Genomic DNA, 16,560 nt, shown 5'->3' with positions numbered 1-16,560 from the left:
TGCTCCCACGCTTTTATGTTTCTCGAACACTGCTTAGGCTCGGGTTAAAGCTGCTGGTCTTATTGAGATTTGCACCGATGTTACCACGATGGATGGATTTAAGCAATGTTTCCTCAATGCGTTTCCTCTCTCCAAAAGCTCGGGGACTAGGCGGGAACAACATGGCACTGAGTCAGTAGAAGCACTCACAGATATGATGCCTAATTTCACACACTCTCGCTCGCTTTGAGGATGCTGGAAGCCAACTGTGATTGGCCAAGAGACACGGGATATATCCCCATTAAGTCAGCAGTGAGTGCTCCACAAATGCAGGTACGAAACGCAAGATATGTACGTATGTGTGTGGGCGAGCGAGGCACTGCCGCGTCGAATGCGAGTAAGATGAGTCGATCCAAGGCACCAAGGCAGAGACGCTGGGCTGGGCCCATAACGCGCAAACGTAAGGTATGCGGAGCTTCTATGGAGGTACAAGTGTCTATTTCTGCGTAAGAAGAGGAGCACAAAGGACGGGTATGCTCATATGAGCCGCTGCGGCGGGGGGGGTGGGATTTGAAAAGAACGCCGTTTTTCTGCTCCCCCAAACGCTGCAGATAGCTAAAGCCAACAGCGATGAGTGCTAACTTGATTTAAGCGAGAAATATGTCGTAGTAGATGCAAGCCGGCTGAGTGGCTTCAAAGATCTGCAGTAATGGATACCGAACTCGCCCGGGCCCTCTATGGAGTTTTCTATTACCCGTTCACACAATCACCAACATAAGACAATTACGATGGAGCAACCCGCCCCTAACGCCATACGGCGGTATACGAAGTACGAACACCTAAGAGCGTTTCCCCCAGCAAAACTGCATCTACATGAGACGGCAGCAAGGGTCTTGCGAGAGAAGCGAGCTCAGCAGAGATTTTAACCAACATGTCCGGATGCAAAGCTGAGTGCGCACGGCGCCGGGAAGCAGTGCTTGTCTTCGGCAGCATCGCCAACTTGGTCTTAGCCTCCCCTGATGCTGCTACGGCGGAGAAAAAATAAAGCACACGGCGTGGCGTTCCTCGTTGTGGCGTCTGATCCTTGAACGACGATATCCACTCGGGGAGACTGGGAGCGGAGGGCAAAGGCGGCCCAGTAACGCCGATGCAACGCAACACATCATTCTGGGTGGGAATGGGCGGTTTATGCCGATCTTGGAGCTACGAGATAGCGCTGCTCGAAGAGTCTTGCTAGAACTAAGCAAGCCAAGTTTTCCTCTCTTCTTTCTTTCTAGCGTTTTTTCGCCCTTTGGCCCAAGTGGTGCTGATAGATGACCACACGAACTACTGACAGCACTACTGGACTCGCCGAAATATGACTTGAAAATAGGCGCGCGCTGGTGCGGCATTGACACTGGGCAAGGGGGGGGAGCACGCTTACTAGCACTTTTGCTAGATACGGGAGTGATTTCTAGAAGACTTCTAGGCCATCGGGCATGAAGCAGCCTAATGTGAATGAAATGAGTGAATCACGTCGCAAATAGGAAGCGTCCGCCTTGGCAGGATGCAAAATTCCGGTCACGGTGCTAGTAAGGGGCGAAGCGAATCCGGTGTTGCATCGCAGTTGAGCAGCTGCAGCGACTTCTCGATACGATGCATTCGTCCGGGCAGGCTGGCCCATGGGTGTTGGGTCATGGAAATGAGAGCTGGTATCGGCCACTCACCCAACAACAAGGCAACATGCGGTATGTGTAGTACAAGTAAGTAGTACTCGTGCATGCATGCAATCGGGGTCAAGGTACGGATACGCTCAGCCCTAACTGGCGAATCACCCTGGACAAAAGAAAACAAAAACTTCATGAGTATCTGTGGTAGTATTGATTATCAAGCATCGACTTTTCCTGTTGGTTCAGGGTTATCCAACAACGCCTCCATGACGATGCTACTGTTCGTTATGTGTTGATGGAGGCCTTTTCCTTAGTTTTGTTTACTAATTCATTATTATATCCCGCCAAGCACTTCGGATGAAATGACACTCAACTGCACACATGCGGCATCCGCAAGGACAACGGCAATTGGCTTCTCCAGTGCAATCTTGATTGGCCATCCCTTTCTGTTCATCGATCCGGCTTGGGATGAGTGCAAGTAGCTGGCTAGCCGGAAAGCCAGAGTGTTGGCCAACGCCTCGAGTGTCTCAAACGATGATTGGCTCATGACCTATCACATGAAAGTGTTCAGTATCCAGGGTCTGCTCACCGCAACATCAACTTGGCTGTGGTTCATGTAGTATTCACTCACCTCGACTGTCTCGGCTTCAATCATTGTGAAAACATCCTCGTCAATATTAAACTTGTCAATTTCGATGGTGGCAGCAACGACCTGCTTCGCCTTCCTCTCGTTGCCGTTGACGCCGATGAGAGTAGGAACCCTGAGGTCATGGATTTTGAGGCTCATACCCCTCGGCTGAGGCCTTGACTCTCCATCACGTCCGAAGAGGGCTATTCTGGTGAGACTCACTCCGCCTCCTAGCAGCGAGGCTTTGGGGAGGTGGGCAGTGAGTTCGAAACATCGAATTGTTGAGACCTTTAGGAACGACTTCACTTGTTGCTCGTCTGCTTCATCATCATCATCGGCAGCCTTGGATTTTCCATTGGCATCTTGGTTGGTAAGATCTTCCCAGATTGTATTCACAACGTCTCGTAAACTTGAAAAACGATTTGTGCTAGCCGCATCGCCAGATTTCTCCTTGTTGGCCAGATGCTGTGGCCCCTTACCCTCCAACGAGGCCAGTATCGCTTTGCTGAGCAGTCCATAGTGCACCGTATCATTCGCCACCTTGTCGGCAGATGCCGATGTGTCAAAGGCCTCCTTGAGCATGACAGAGGCGGATACAGAGATGGGCTGCTGCTTTCCTTTCCTATTCCAGGCATCGGATGGACCTTCGATGGACGTCTGGAGATTTCGCACCCGGACCTTTGCGGGAGGCTGGCCGGCTAGAAAGCGGACTCGCCAGTTGGGCTCCAGATCTGCCATGTTGTGTTTTTATCCGTCGTCCCCTCCCCCCTGTTATCTCCCTTCAATTCAAAAGTGAAAGCCGTGAGCCTTGTAACGGCACAATTGGCTAAGGCTTTGAAACCGTAAACCAAGACCCTTTGTGTTTTTTTTTTGGACGTCGTCGCAGCCTTGCTTAGTGAGAAAATCAGAGTTTTGTTGGGCGGTAGGAATTCTTTCGTCTCTTTTCCCTAACAGGCGCCCGCCAACGTTGAGATGAAATCTCACTCTCTTTCCTTTCTCTGCCCGTCGTGTCCCAGGATAAAAAGCCCTTTTCAGCTGCGGCTCTTTTCGTATCCTGTTTTGTTCTCTCCTTGGAGGCCTCAATGTTCGTAATGAAGCGGTCTGTTTCGATAAGAAAACGGTGAGGGAAAGAGGGAAAATGGCCCAAACCGAAGGCGGGGTTATAATTAGGAGGGTAAACCAAAAAAGAAAAAAAAAAATTATGGCTGTGCAACCTATATGGCGGATGCAAGGGAGGATTGCCCGCAAAAGACTTTCCAATGAGTTTTTAAGATTGCAGTGAGACACTTTTTTATCTTATCGTCACTTTTTTTCTTTTTTGCGAGGCTATTGTTGTTTGTGATATGAGTTTTTCAATGGTTGGGCTTTTGGATAACCTGAGCAATTTTTTCGACCCGGATTTTTTTCTTGGGAGTATGCAGCCATTTGGGCTCCGCAGCTATGCATGTTTCCGCTTGTTTTGCGGTTGAAAACCTACCCTACAAGATGGTGGCAGCTTTTGATGGCCTGATGTACACAAATTCACGCACGAAGCATGTACAGGAGAATGAAAATACACGGTGAACACACATATACACACAAATGCGTATAAAGCTTCTAGAATTGATTTAATGAATCTATGCTGGTGAAATGGCATACAGTTCCGCTGTGCGCCATAATCTAAAATCTATACCCTTGATGTTGTTTATCAACCATCTATTTTGTATAAGTCCGTATAACCTCTATCCTGTATAAGTCCGTATAACCTCTATCCTGTAAAAAAAACGAAGCACATGAAAAAAAAAAAAACTCCAAAGTCTAAAAAGTAACTCGACCCCTCTAGAAATCTAAATCCAAAGAAACACCAAATCGTGCAAGAGTGCGCAAAATCTACGTGAAGAAAAAAAAGAAGTCGTAAAATCATCATCAAATCTTCATCCGACGGCGCGATTCCGTCTAGATGTCGGCCTTTTCACACTGAGGCACATCGCCGTTTGTAACCTCCCTGATGAAATCGGGGTCTGGGTTGAAGAGCATGACGTGGAAGTGTTCTACGGCGTGGATTGACTTGAGAGCAGCCCAGTTTTTGAACCACATGACCTGGTCCGAGTCAGCATCAGAGCAACTACCCAGCAAGAATTGAATCAAGGCTCATAACTTACCTGGTTTGAGGGCACCCGGGACCGGAATGTCTTGGTCACAAAGTCGTCAATCTCCCTTCTCGCCTTGTCCGTCAGGTCGCCAGTGGCAGAGACCGCCTTGAGCTCAAACTTGGTCCAAACGACCAAGTGCACGATTCTGGGATCAAGTCCATAGGGCCAGTCGTTGTGAAGGATCTTGTAATCATCCGCGTACTGGAATGGGGCGCCGCGAGGCACAACGGGCAGTTCCCAGCGCAGACGTTGGCTCAGAACGAAGTTGGCGATGCTGCCGTGGAGCTTGCCCAGGCGGTAGGTGAAAGCCTTGTAGCGTCGCAGGTTGGAAGGGATGCGCTGGAACCGCTCCAGGTTGTTTGTGCGGATGAGGTAGCAGACCTCTTCCCATGATTGGGTGCGGTACTCTGCGTCTGGTGTTGAGACGGTCCGGAGATCTTTCGGGTTGAGGCCGACGAGGAAGGGCGGGCAGACAGGCGTCCGCTCCGGTTCGGGAACGTTGATGTGCCAGAAGGGGAGGGTGATGGTGATGCTCAAAGAGCCCATTGTGTCTGTGTTTGTGTTTGTGACGGAGTGATGTTTTTTTTTCTTCTTTTTTTTTTCTTGTTCGGCCTGGAGAATATCTCGAAGTTGTTGACAAATGGCAAACGAGATACCTATATAAAAGGGCCGTTGGGCGGACGACGCCGAAGTGTGGATTCCGGAACCGGACAGCGAAACCAAACGTTGCCACCTGCTTGCCACTAACAAGCGGACGAACGAGAACTTTAGTCTGGGGGATTTATGGTTACAGATAAAGTCTCAGTGGCGTAGCAAGAAATGGTCTGCGGCGCTGTGAGGGTTTCCGAAACAACCTCGAGAGGACATCGTGGGGTACATGGTGGAATATAAAGGCATATCAGGCTCCGGTCCAGAAGATTCCCCGTTGCTCTCAATCACTGCAACAACAAACTCCACTAGGCTGCGTTTGCTGCTGGAAGCTCCGGATGTGTCATCGTGGAACTCGAAAGATACTGATTAAGGAAGAAGTAAAAAGAAAAAAAGGCAAAAAGTGCATTAGACGCCCTGCCGGCGCTATCTAAGACCACACAAAAGCTGCGACTCGGCGATGACGCCGCCTCTTTTTTCTTTTCTTCCTTCTACTTTCTACATCGGCACGAGCCCCAGATGCAACGTTGTCGTGGGAATATCGGCATGCACGGACCATTCAAGAGCCGGCGTGCTGCCACGGGTCTTGTGACTGGCTGGGCTGGGCCTCATGTTTGGGGCGATTCAGTGGTCGTTGCAAGGCGCTGATAGCGATTCTAGACCCGCTGGAAGGGCTGGGCTTTCATGGCGGTTTCTGATTACCCTATCTGGGGCACTTTTTACAGTATCGGATGGCAGCAAGTGGCTAGAGTGGATCACGTAAGCCGATGATGGCAGTGGCATTTGCCGGCGATGGAGACTCCGTAGATGGAGCGGAAACTCCCATGCGCGTCATTGTCTTTCAAGAAGTAGAGAAGACGGACGATTATTGTTTCGGAAGTCGACCAAGTTATTTAAAGATGTTTGATCTCCCCTCCTTGCTAGCAGCAGAGTTCGTTGCTGTTTTTGCCTTTGCCCCGGTCAGGAGAATGAATCGTTGTGGAGATGGAAAGCTGGACGGCCGTTGATGCTATCCAGAGGCGGAGCAGGCCGCGGGAAATTATCGTCATTTCTTGCAGTGGACCAAAGAGCTTGTTAGCGAAACGGTAGCAACATCTGCAATGCCGTGACCTATTTTTGCCTTTGGATGTTTTTGTTTTGTTTTTTCTTCACGAGACCAGTATTTGCAGAGTCATGCTTCCGAGCAATGTCAGTGTTCCGTTTACCCCACGTGTTTGGGCCAATATAAGCCCGGGCCGTTTATAGGAGATACGGAGTAACGGAGGCGGTAGGTGGTATTGGTGAGTCTAGAGGCAATGTGTCGATGCCTAACCCAAGATGCCGTTGATAACGCGAGGCTTCTCAATTCCCTCAACAGTTGCGAGGGCTTTTTTTTTTTTTTTTTGTTCATGCTACTACTGGTAGGTAATCGCTTTGCGGCCGCCAGAAGTTGAGATGTGCTTGTTGCTGGGTTACCTGTTAGTTTGACACCTGAGATGCTCATCGTGGCGCTCTCAAGCGTGAGACCACTCGGATGACCTCTACCGACCAGAGCCGGCACTACTGCCGGCTAGTAGAACTCTAGTTCTCTTGTAGCCAGTAGGGACATGTTTGGCAAAGGGACATGTCAAAACTCGTTATTGACGGAACCCGAGCGGATGAGCATCACCTCCTTACTTCCCCTATGCGATCCGACTCTGCACATGCTCTCAGCAGGAAGTCAACTGGTTCGAGACCAGGCCCGAGGCATTTTTTCATCTTTTCTTTCTGTGTGAGGGATTACAGGCCTATCGGCGTGCAGCCCAACGGCGGTTTCTTTGGGCAGCTAGACGCAACCATCTCGACATTTCGCCGTAGAACGTATCGCCTCTGGGCGCGGATGCATATTGCCATGCATATATACAAGTTTCCAACCCACCACACTGCATGTGAAAAATTTCGTTTCTGCTGTGCAACCTATTCATAGCAATGGATAGGAGGAAAGAGATTTTTTTTTTCTTTCTTCCCACAGTCTGTCACACGCTGCCTGGCTCTTAGTTTATCTCTCATCTTTCTAAAGTCAGAGGCGTGCCGTCTTGTTGGGAAAAGATTGGCATGCACCGGTACTTGGGTACTTGACTTTGGCTTGTAGCCGCACAATTGGCCGCAACTTTTGGCTTTTTGGACAATAAGCTTGGGCCGTCAAGCAGGCAGAAAAAAAAAGGTGGCGGGGTTCGTTGCTGAACTGCGGATCCCCCTCGCAGTTTGCTTCCATTGTGCAAAGTGGATGGACGGGCGTGGTTTTGGGCCCCTCAGAACAGGCTTTTTTGACCCTGGAACGTGTTTCTCTCGTGGACAATGGCCGCGTGGAAGCCAAGCAGAGGCAAAAATACTCGAGTTGCAGTTAGTGTAGGAGAAGCAAGGAGAGAGCTGTCTGTTGGAGCTCCCCATGGCCAACGACAGAGTTCCGGTGACGGTAACCCCCCGGCCGAACCTTGGGCTCCTTTTCCAATTTCGGCCGGGATAACTCGCGCCTCTCGTCGATGCGAAATGCTAGTGGGGAGCGTCGTGATTTGATTGTTCAGGGGAATCGACACAGACGATTGGGATCCAGAAAAAGGAGCGACAGCAGCAGCAGCGGCCATTGAGCTAATGATAAAGGGGCTGCCCCCGTTTTGTGATAAAACCAGAGCTCTCTGGCGTTGAAGAAGCTTCGTTCCATTCCTCATCTCCTCCAGTGAAGCTCCAAGCTGCTGCTGCTCATTCTTATCGTACGTATCACCATCATCATCAAGCACGATTCGCCCCCCGATTCGCGCTGCCGCTGCTGCTGTAAGCCTGCTTGCTGCACGTCCCATCGTCCCATTGACGTCAACACTCCCAAATCGCACATGCAACAAGACGCAACACGCAACGCGCAACGGCACAGTGCTCCGTCCAAGTGCTATTTATTAACTGGGCCGCCACTAGGTTCTTGGAACTAAAGATCCTGCTTGGGGGAAAGCTCAATCCACCCCGCCAGAAGCCATCTTCGCACCCCACCTTAAGACCTGATACTCTCCCCCTTCTTCGAGATCATCGACACTCCTCTTCTTTTCCAACTTCTTCGTTTTCTTCGCTGCGATCCGCCGGAAATCGAAGCTTGCCAGTGTACGAGGCGTCTCACAAGCAATCCACCACCGAGCAAACACACATCACCAGACACAATGCAGGCAATCAAGAGTGCTTTGCCTACGCACCTCAAGCCGAATCCTGAGGACAATGGATTCGAGCAGCGTCACCACGGCAAGACTCGCAGTCACATGGTGAGTCCTTGATCAACTCATTTCATTGAACCTTCATCTGGGATCCTGTCCTAGAATATCTTGTTTTTTTCCCTTTGTGATTTTGGCCTACCGACCGCGACTTTGAAGCTCCAAGTGAGGGGCATGAAGCTGCGCGGGGCAAATAGCTGTCATGGAGAGTTGCCAAGTCGCAAAAGGCTACATACCCCTCATAGCTGTGCTTTGGCCGTGTTAATGCGCGCACTACGCCCGCTGGTTGCTTGCAACACTTGACATGATAAGCAAAAAGGCAAAAGGTTAAGGCCTTTGGAAAAACTAATGGCCGCGGGAGTGGCTGACGCCTTGTGCACATTGCCATCAGGTGATGGGCGGCCGTGATTGCTGCGCGCCATCGCAGGCGTTTCATCTATTCACAGCCGTCCAGCCCTACCCATAACTGCAGCATTTACCCTTTGCCCTTTTCCTTTTCACTTCAGTTCATCTTCTCTACGCCCTGATGCTGCATGCTATGCTGCTGCCGTCGCTGAAAGCCTCAAAATGTCGCGAGACAAAGATTCCAAAGAGCGCGAGCTAATCGATCACACCCAGGCCTTCGAGAACACCTCGACCAATGTCGCTGCCGCTCAGATGCGAAATGCCCTGACCAACCTCGCCGAGACCGTCGAGGACCCCAAGGAGAAGAAGGTTAGTTTGACATGAATACAAGCGAAAAAGATGGGCGCCATGGTGGTTGCTAATGCAAATCGCCTGTTTAGCTGTTCGAGACCGAGATGGACAACTTCTTTGCCCTCTTCCGACGATACCTCAACGACAAGGCCAAGGGAAATGCAGTGTATGTTGCTCTCTTACTTTACCTTACAAGCTTATAGAAGACGGACATTTGCTAACGAGGCCACAGTGACTGGGACCGCATTGCCCCTCCCGCCCAGGGCCAGGTCGTCGACTACGAGGACCTCGCCAACACTGAGTCTGTTCAGTTCCTGAGCAAGCTCGCCGTCCTCAAGCTCAACGGAGGTCTTGGTACCTCCATGGGTTGCGTTGGACCCAAGTCCGTCATTGAGGTCCGTGACGGCATGTCCTTCCTCGACCTGTCTGTCCGCCAGATCGAGTACCTCAACCGCACATACAACGTCAACGTTCCCTTCCTCCTGATGAACTCTTTCAACACCAACGACGATACCGCTGCCATCATCAAGAAGTACGAGGGCCACAACGTGGACATTCTCACCTTCAACCAGTCCCGATACCCCAGAATCTACAAGGACTCGCTGCTGCCTGTCCCCAAGTCCTTCAACTCGTCCATCACCGAGTGGTACCCTCCCGGACACGGTGACGTTTTCGAGTCGCTGTACAACTCTGGTATTCTTGACAAGCTGCTGGAGCGTGGCATTGAGATCATTTTCCTGTCCAACGTCGACAATCTGGGCGCCGTTGTGGATCTCCGCATCCTCCAGCACATGGTTGAGACCAAGGCCGAGTACATCATGGAGTTGACCAACAAGACCAAGGCCGACGTCAAGGGTGGTACCATTATTGATTACGAGGGATCTGTCCGCCTGCTGGAAATCGCCCAGGTGCCCAAGGAGCACGTCAACGAGTTCAAGTCCATCAAGAAGTTCAAGTACTTCAACACCAACAACATTTGGCTGAACCTCAGCGCCATCAAGCGCGTGGTGGAGAACAACGAGTTGGCTATGGAGATTATCCCCAACGGCAAGACCATCCCCGGTGACAAGAAGGGCGAGTCAGACATTTCCATTCTCCAGCTCGAGACTGCCGTCGGTGCTGCCATCCGCCACTTCAACAACGCTCACGGTGTCAATGTTCCCCGTCGCCGATTCTTGCCCGTCAAGACCTGTTCCGACCTGATGTTGGTTAAGTCTGACCTGTACACACTCAAGCACGGCCAGCTCCAGATGAGCGCCGCCCGTTTCGGCGATGCTCCTCTGATCAAGCTGGGCGGTGACTTCAAGAAGGTTTCAGACTTCCAGAAGCGCATCCCCTCCATCCCCAAGGTGCTGGAGCTTGACCACCTCACCATTACCGGTGCCGTCAACCTGGGCCGTGGCGTGACGCTCAAGGGCACAGTCATCATTGTTGCGACCGAGGGAAGCACCATTGACATTCCTCCCGGATCGATCCTGGAGAACGTTGTCGTGCAGGGTAGCTTGCGCCTGTTGGAGCACTAAAATGCGTCGTTCATTTTCTTTCTCACTTCTTTACACCCCCCAATACAAAATACCCAGTGCTCCAGGCTTGGAATTTATCGTCGTATCTACTATTAGTATTTTCCCATTTTTATGTGCTGGCATATCGAGCGAAGTTGGGAGACTAGCCGAATAATGAACAATTAGTTGGAAGATGGCGGTTGAACAAGCAAACAAACAAGCAAGCAAATCAAGCAAAAGAAAAAAAAAAAGTTGGTTAAGGAGGAACAGATGGATGGAATGTGGAATGTGTAGGACATTTATGATTGTCTCGATGACAGCGTCGGCATTTTGTAAATACAGCTATTAGGGCCTTGGTAAATTGATACAATGAGTTGGTATCCATTTCGATGAGCAGATAGCTCTGATTCTTGGTGACTGAAATATTATGCATGAGGGTGTTTGACAAGAGCAAGGTCTCGATGATGTCAAGTAGGTACCTATGCAGCAAAATCTGGGGCTACGCCGCAAGCAAAAAGAGCACGCTAAGTAGGGAGGAGACGGCTCGAGTTTGTCAATCTAGACGCTTCTGTAGATTTCGCGATTTATTGATGATGGCTCCCTCCACAATAGCTGTGCCAATCTAGATGGAGTAGGTCATCTGGACTGCGAGATTTGAGATGTTTGGCGATCATGATGCTTTGGCCGAGGTTGTCTGGTGGGATATTATGGAACTGTATTGCTGCTAGAGAGAGAGAGACAGACATGGGGCGGCGTTGACTTTGTTTAATTTGATTTTGAAAACTAGCAGATTGGTCCGTGGGACTAAGACAGAACGGAGTTAAACCTCCAGCGGCAACCTGGTTCTGCCTTCTGCCTTCTAGACGCATACAGCTACAGTATAGTACAAGTGCATATCTATTCAAGTGCTAATTTCCTTGTTATCTACTTAGCATTGCATGTCTGTACATGTCATTTCCCCAGATACGCCTCGCGAAGCGCCTCAAAAGCCGCAAATTGCCATGCAGGCGCCGTGGCGGAAAATCAACAGCGTTTGACCAGTAGAATAGGTGAGTGGAGCCCCTTTCGTTAGGGATAGGGAGATTGCCTATCGATTGCTTACTCCACACGAAACGTGAGACAAAACAGAACCTGTGCAGGGGGGCGCGAAAGAAGGCCAATGATGAGGCGGTAGTTTTTGGGCTTGGGCTTTGGCTGATGGGCTCTTTTGGAGATTGCGGGGATGGGATGGTGCTTGGAACAGGGTTAGAAGCAAGACAGGGGGAGAGTCACTGGATTGAGGCGAAGGGGCTATGTATCGCATCGGGGAAGTGTAGCAGGCGCAAAAGAGGAAAACAGAGTGAGAGAGAGCAGGATGACGAGAGATGTAGGAGATGAGGTAATAAGGGGGGGCCTGGGGCTAGAGCTGGGGAATGAGGCTCTAGGCTGGGCGTGTTATGGTTTTGCGTCTGTTTGGTGTCCTTGCTTACAAGTAGTTGACTGATGTTGTGATGCCTGAGGAATGGACGGGCACAGCCTCGATGCCTTTGGGTGAGAAGAGGGGGAAGTGGACGAATGAGCGAATGCGGAACACGCCGAGAGTCCTTTTTGAAAGTTGTCGTTGCACTTTTGAAGCATGTAGGTCGCCTACATGCATGATGGGGAAGCTGGAAAAGTGGAAGCACGATGATGTGATGCAGATGATGATGTAGGTTAGTTACGTGTTCGTGAGTGGGAGGGCAGCCTGCAGATCGGGAGTTCGTGTTTTTGGCACAATTCAGAGTTTTGGCTATGTGACTGCAGTCAGGATCATGCCTGTAGCTTGCTCATTCGTCGGGATTATGGGGAAAAGAGAGAGAGAGAGGAGGTTGATGACAGCTTCGTCTCTGCTTTTTAACCTCTAGACTTAAGCAAGCTGCAGAATGGCTGTGTGGAGAGGGAACGGGCTGTGCAACAGACAAATGCATGCGGGCTGATCCTAAGAAACTTTAGGCAGTGATGGAGGCGCGAACGGGAAATTCAAGCATAACCGGCTTCATTCTCTGCGAGTGTGTGTCGAATGGGCTGCCGAGCTGATCGCGAAAGGCGGACGGTATAAAGGCGTTTTGGCCATGGAGATTGCCCGTTTGGGCATGAGCCGAAGAGCCAGGGGTGACTGATTGGACTTTGCGCCGCTGGGGAGCCACTTTTCTTTTCGCAGAGGGGAGACCGGCTGTTGTTTAGGGGAGAGGCTAATGCTAATGGCGCTGTGATGATGTGTTGAATAGTCTGGGACGAAAGCGCAGTTTCGGTATGGAGACAAATGCAGGTTGGTTGCTGCTGCTGCTGTCTGGGTGTTCTAGGCCGGGGAGGGCGGTACGGAGTGGGAACAAGGAACAAGCTTGAGTGAAGGGGAAGGGAAAAAAAAAGAGACACAAGCTTGTGTGTGGTTAGCAGCGGGTTTGCTTGTATGGATGTTTCTTTTTAATTGCAGTGGGGAAAGGATCTTTGTGTGTTGTGGTGTAACGAACACGCGCGGCTCGGGGGTAATAATGGTTGTCCAGCCTGGTGCGGTAAGAAGATGAAAGATCAAATACGCGTTGCAAGTGGAAAATAGAGCAGAGTTAAGGAAAAGAAGCTTTCTGCTGGTGACGATACTGGTGCCCGCTGCGCAAACTCAATGGCGATCAGAATCCCGTATTTGAGCCGTTGTGGCGATCGCGCTATTGGGTGCAGTGGCCACAGCTGGGGTGGTGCTGCGCTCGCCACGGCTATTGGACGATTAGCTTTGCATAAGGTGATCATTTTGTTTTCCTAGATTTTTCTCTCGCGGTGTTTGGTTGGCTTTATTACTCGTAGGAGCTCCGGTCTAGCGAGTAGCTTTGCTGTGCCTGTAAGCGAGGCGTACGTAGGATTGCGGGAAAAGGACGCCTCTTTTGGTCGTTCTGCGCGGGTGCTTGAGGGATGGATGCGTGTGCATATGCATCAAATTCATGTAGTGTATATTCTATGTTGGTTTGCTGCGTCGCTTCACTCTGTGCAGGCAGCCATTTCAGGCAGCATTTCTTCTGTCTACTACTGGTATATTCTCTCAATCTCCATCTGATGTTTTCCTCCTCGCTTGCCGTTGCAGCCGTTGGCATTGACGCGGCGGGAATTGGAATGACAGGCACAAAACAGTGTCGGCGGGTGGGCCAAATTTGCTTTGCGTGTCATGCTATGCCCAGTTGAAGCCATTTCCCGGGGGTAGGACAGAAAAGCTTGGCCTCTGAGCGAGTGCCTGGCTCGACCTGATTAGTCGCGGGGCCCTGGCTAATAGCGCTTGGGGAGCTACTGTACTACTAGTATTTGGCCTAGCGCTGGCGGGCTGGAGCTCGTCTGCTGGACCAGGGGCCGCGGCCGCTGATTGGGCGGCGCCGGAGCTTGTGCCAGGCCCTAGCGCGCAGTGCCTCGCCCCATGCAGACCTCCAGCTTCTGCACTGACATTTGCGCAGAAAAGCTTGGCCACAGCGTTTTGAGACTTGTACTACTGTATACTTGTAGACACACCAGACCACACACCCCGGGAAATCACCCGGCCGGTTGAGAACCTGGCAATGACACTGGGACTCAACTCTCGCTGCTTCGGCCGCCCCTCTAATTCCACCGGCCAGGCCCCCTGTTGCTGGGAATGGAGCTAGACTATCAATTCCAACGCCCGCTCCACTCCTGACCGATGCTCCTCTTGGCTCTCTCCAAGTGCTTTAATTACCCTTTGCCGTCCTCTGCGGCTCTTGTTTTTTTTCTTTTTGATTCTTGCTTTCTGTTATCCCGCGCCTGATCACTCGCTTTGTAGGCCCAGTTTCATTCTTGCAAGTAAGTTTCTGTTTTTTTTTTTTTCTGTTTGGGTTGACAATTCGTGTTACTGCCTTTGTCGGCTTGCCAAGCCCCCCGTCTAAGCGGCATCGCGATCCATTTACACGGATCGGCTGTCTGCGCTCTCAGCTATACCTACCCCTGGCCTATCTCGTTCGTTCTCTCTGTTTCTATGTGTCTCTCGAGCAAAAACCACTCCGCTATTGGTGAAAGAAAACATAAGATGCCCCTATTTCCTGGGTTTGGCCTCTCGCTTCGAGGCTCCCTTGCGGCGGTTGATGCGGCACGGCAACATGCGAGAGACGACGGTGGAGAGGACAATCGATAGTTCCAACCATGGTGGAAAGCACGGCCGTTCTGCGTCTGTCAGCCAGCTGGACGAGTGCCTGGCAGCTGTAACGGCTCAGCTATTTTTCCTAACTTTTGTTTTTGTTTTGTTTTGATGTTTTCTTCTTCCTTCATCATTTCACATTCCTCCTTGATCTTTTCCTCCGCCACCAACAACATACCAGTCCACACTCTTTGCTTTGCCGTGATCGACGAGCCGAGACAGCCTGACTAACCAGTCTACCCGCCTAGTTAAAACGATTCGTTCCGTCTCTCGTTCAGACTCTGCTCTTTAATCGTCCCTTTTACGCTTTCAAGATGAAGTACTCTGTCGCTGCCGTCTCGGCCTTTGCCGCCGTTGCTCTTGCCAAGCCCTCTTTCACCAACCTGTCCTTCGATGTTGAGGCTGGCAAGCCCTTCACCCTCACCTTTGCTGGCTGCTCTGCCAGCACTACCTGCAGCATCGAGCTGCAGACTGGTGCCAGCAAGGACCTGAAGGATGTCAAGACCCTCGCCTGTGAGTTAATCTTCCGTCGTGGACGAAATCTGCGTGCCAAGATAAAATGCTGACAGTGATGATAGCTGGTGTTACCGGTACTTCTGCCACCGTGACTCTGGACAAGATCCCCTCTGGCACCTACAACTTCAAGATCACCGACTCCAACGGCGACAGCAACTACAGCGCCCAGTTCCCCGTCCAGGGCGACGTTGCTGCCAGTGCCAGTGCCAGTGCCAGCGCCTCCAGCGCCTCATCCGAGACCAGCGCCAAGGAGACCAACACGGCCACCGCCGCTCCCACTTCTACCGAGGCTTCTTCCTCTGCTGAGAAGTCTACCACTCTGGTCAAGTCCACCACCGCTCACAGCACCGTGGCCTCTAACAGCACCACTGCTGCTCCCACCAGCCACTCTGTCCCTGCCAAGCACAACACCACCAGCTCTGCTCTGACAACCGGACCTGCTTCCACCACTAGTATGTATTCTATATCCTCGGTGAAACGTGTTTACCTCGCACGAGCTTCGCTTCAGATTTCGCTAACCAGTTTTGTCTTGCTACAGCCGCTTCAACCACCCCTGCCAAGACCTCCTCAAAACCCGCCATCACCACTGTCCCTCCCGGAAGCGCTGCTGGCCGTCTGGCTTCTCCCATCGCTCTCGTGGCCGGCGTTGCCCTGGCCCTTGCCTTCCTCTCTTAATTTTGTGGATAGCAAACTCGATGGGGGAGCGGGAAGAGTCCCTCCCTAATGTTTTCATTTTGCGCATTAAGGCCTTCTTCTTTGGTACCCGGTTAAATTTAATATCTTGAGGCAAGATTCTATATGTTGTTTTTTCTTCATACAGCAGGGCAGCTTGTTAGGGGAACGGAGGGTTGGCGGCTGAGGGATGTAGAAGTCCCGGCCTCTTGTCAACTTCTTTTTTTCCCTCATATCTAATGACGATTGTACGGAAAACTACCTAAACTTCTTTTTTTGACGATAATGTCAGCCCCTGCATGTACTCTAGTGGTAATTAATGCATTATATCCCCCTTTTTTCTTCTTCTATTTACTTGATCTACAATGAGATTTTCTTTACGACGAACGTGAATCGATTTTCTGCAGTGCATTTGAGTGTTTTTAACGTAGCATTTTGTAAAATATTATTGCTTGACACTGAAATCTACAGAAGACATAAGACTAGATGTGGCGCTCGCTTCCTTGTCCTCCTTCTTGGCGGTGAGGTGAAACTGAGCTACACGGGATGACGGCGGCTCGATGCAGGAACTGCAACCTGTTTGATAAGCTGACGCAAGGGGGGGCCGATTTTTTTTTTTTTTTTTTGTTTTTGTCTTGTTCATTTATCTTCGGATCGTAAGCCGAGAAACAAGGCTAAAAAGCTAGCAAACTGCAGTGGTTCCCCTCGTGTTTTAAAGCTCGTGTTCGATCCGATTGAGTTTTTGGGGATACGAGGCGCGCGCGCGATCGATTGCGTGGGAC

At 50.9% G+C, this 16,560-nt stretch overlaps 5 protein-coding genes across 5 annotated transcripts; 2 read left to right on the top strand and 3 right to left on the bottom strand.

Annotated features, from left to right (window-relative positions):
• Positions 1–1,962: 1,962 nt before the first annotated feature.
• Positions 1,963–2,994, bottom strand: TGAM01_v203254 (hypothetical protein; the record flags this gene model as incomplete). Its single annotated transcript, XM_024549166.1, has 2 exons — positions 1,963–2,178; positions 2,260–2,994. The coding sequence occupies 2 exons, from the start codon at positions 2,992–2,994 to the stop codon at positions 1,963–1,965; spliced, it is 951 nt and encodes a 316-aa protein (XP_024406144.1).
• Positions 2,995–4,191: 1,197 nt separating this feature from the next.
• TGAM01_v203253 (hypothetical protein) lies at positions 4,192–4,934 on the bottom strand (the record flags this gene model as incomplete). Its single annotated transcript, XM_018803989.1, has 2 exons — positions 4,192–4,335; positions 4,398–4,934. The coding sequence occupies 2 exons, from the start codon at positions 4,932–4,934 to the stop codon at positions 4,192–4,194; spliced, it is 681 nt and encodes a 226-aa protein (XP_018662727.1).
• Positions 4,935–7,306: 2,372 nt separating this feature from the next.
• On the bottom strand, positions 7,307–7,852 carry TGAM01_v203252 (hypothetical protein; the record flags this gene model as incomplete). The annotated part of the gene is made up of 1 exon (XM_024549165.1): positions 7,307–7,852. The coding sequence occupies one exon, from the start codon at positions 7,850–7,852 to the stop codon at positions 7,307–7,309; it is 546 nt and encodes a 181-aa protein (XP_024406143.1).
• A 963-nt stretch (positions 7,853–8,815) lies between these two features.
• TGAM01_v203251 (UTP-glucose-1-phosphate uridylyltransferase) lies at positions 8,816–10,467 on the top strand (the record flags this gene model as incomplete). Its single annotated transcript, XM_018803990.1, has 3 exons — positions 8,816–8,962; positions 9,034–9,110; positions 9,177–10,467. 3 exons carry the CDS (start codon positions 8,816–8,818, stop codon positions 10,465–10,467), a joined length of 1,515 nt encoding a protein of 504 aa, XP_018662728.1.
• Positions 10,468–14,904: 4,437 nt separating this feature from the next.
• On the top strand, positions 14,905–15,781 carry TGAM01_v203250 (hypothetical protein; the record flags this gene model as incomplete). The annotated part of the gene is made up of 3 exons (XM_018803991.1): positions 14,905–15,103; positions 15,169–15,558; positions 15,645–15,781. 3 exons carry the CDS (start codon positions 14,905–14,907, stop codon positions 15,779–15,781), a joined length of 726 nt encoding a protein of 241 aa, XP_018662729.1.
• Positions 15,782–16,560: the final 779 nt, after the last annotated feature.

This window comes from Trichoderma gamsii (genome assembly GCF_001481775.2).
Source record: "Trichoderma gamsii strain T6085 chromosome Unknown Scaffold_8.2, whole genome shotgun sequence".
Classification (NCBI taxonomy): Eukaryota; Fungi; Ascomycota; class Sordariomycetes; order Hypocreales; family Hypocreaceae; genus Trichoderma; species Trichoderma gamsii.
Note: the sequence above shows the minus strand (reverse complement) of the source record. Positions and strands in the feature narration are given on the sequence as shown.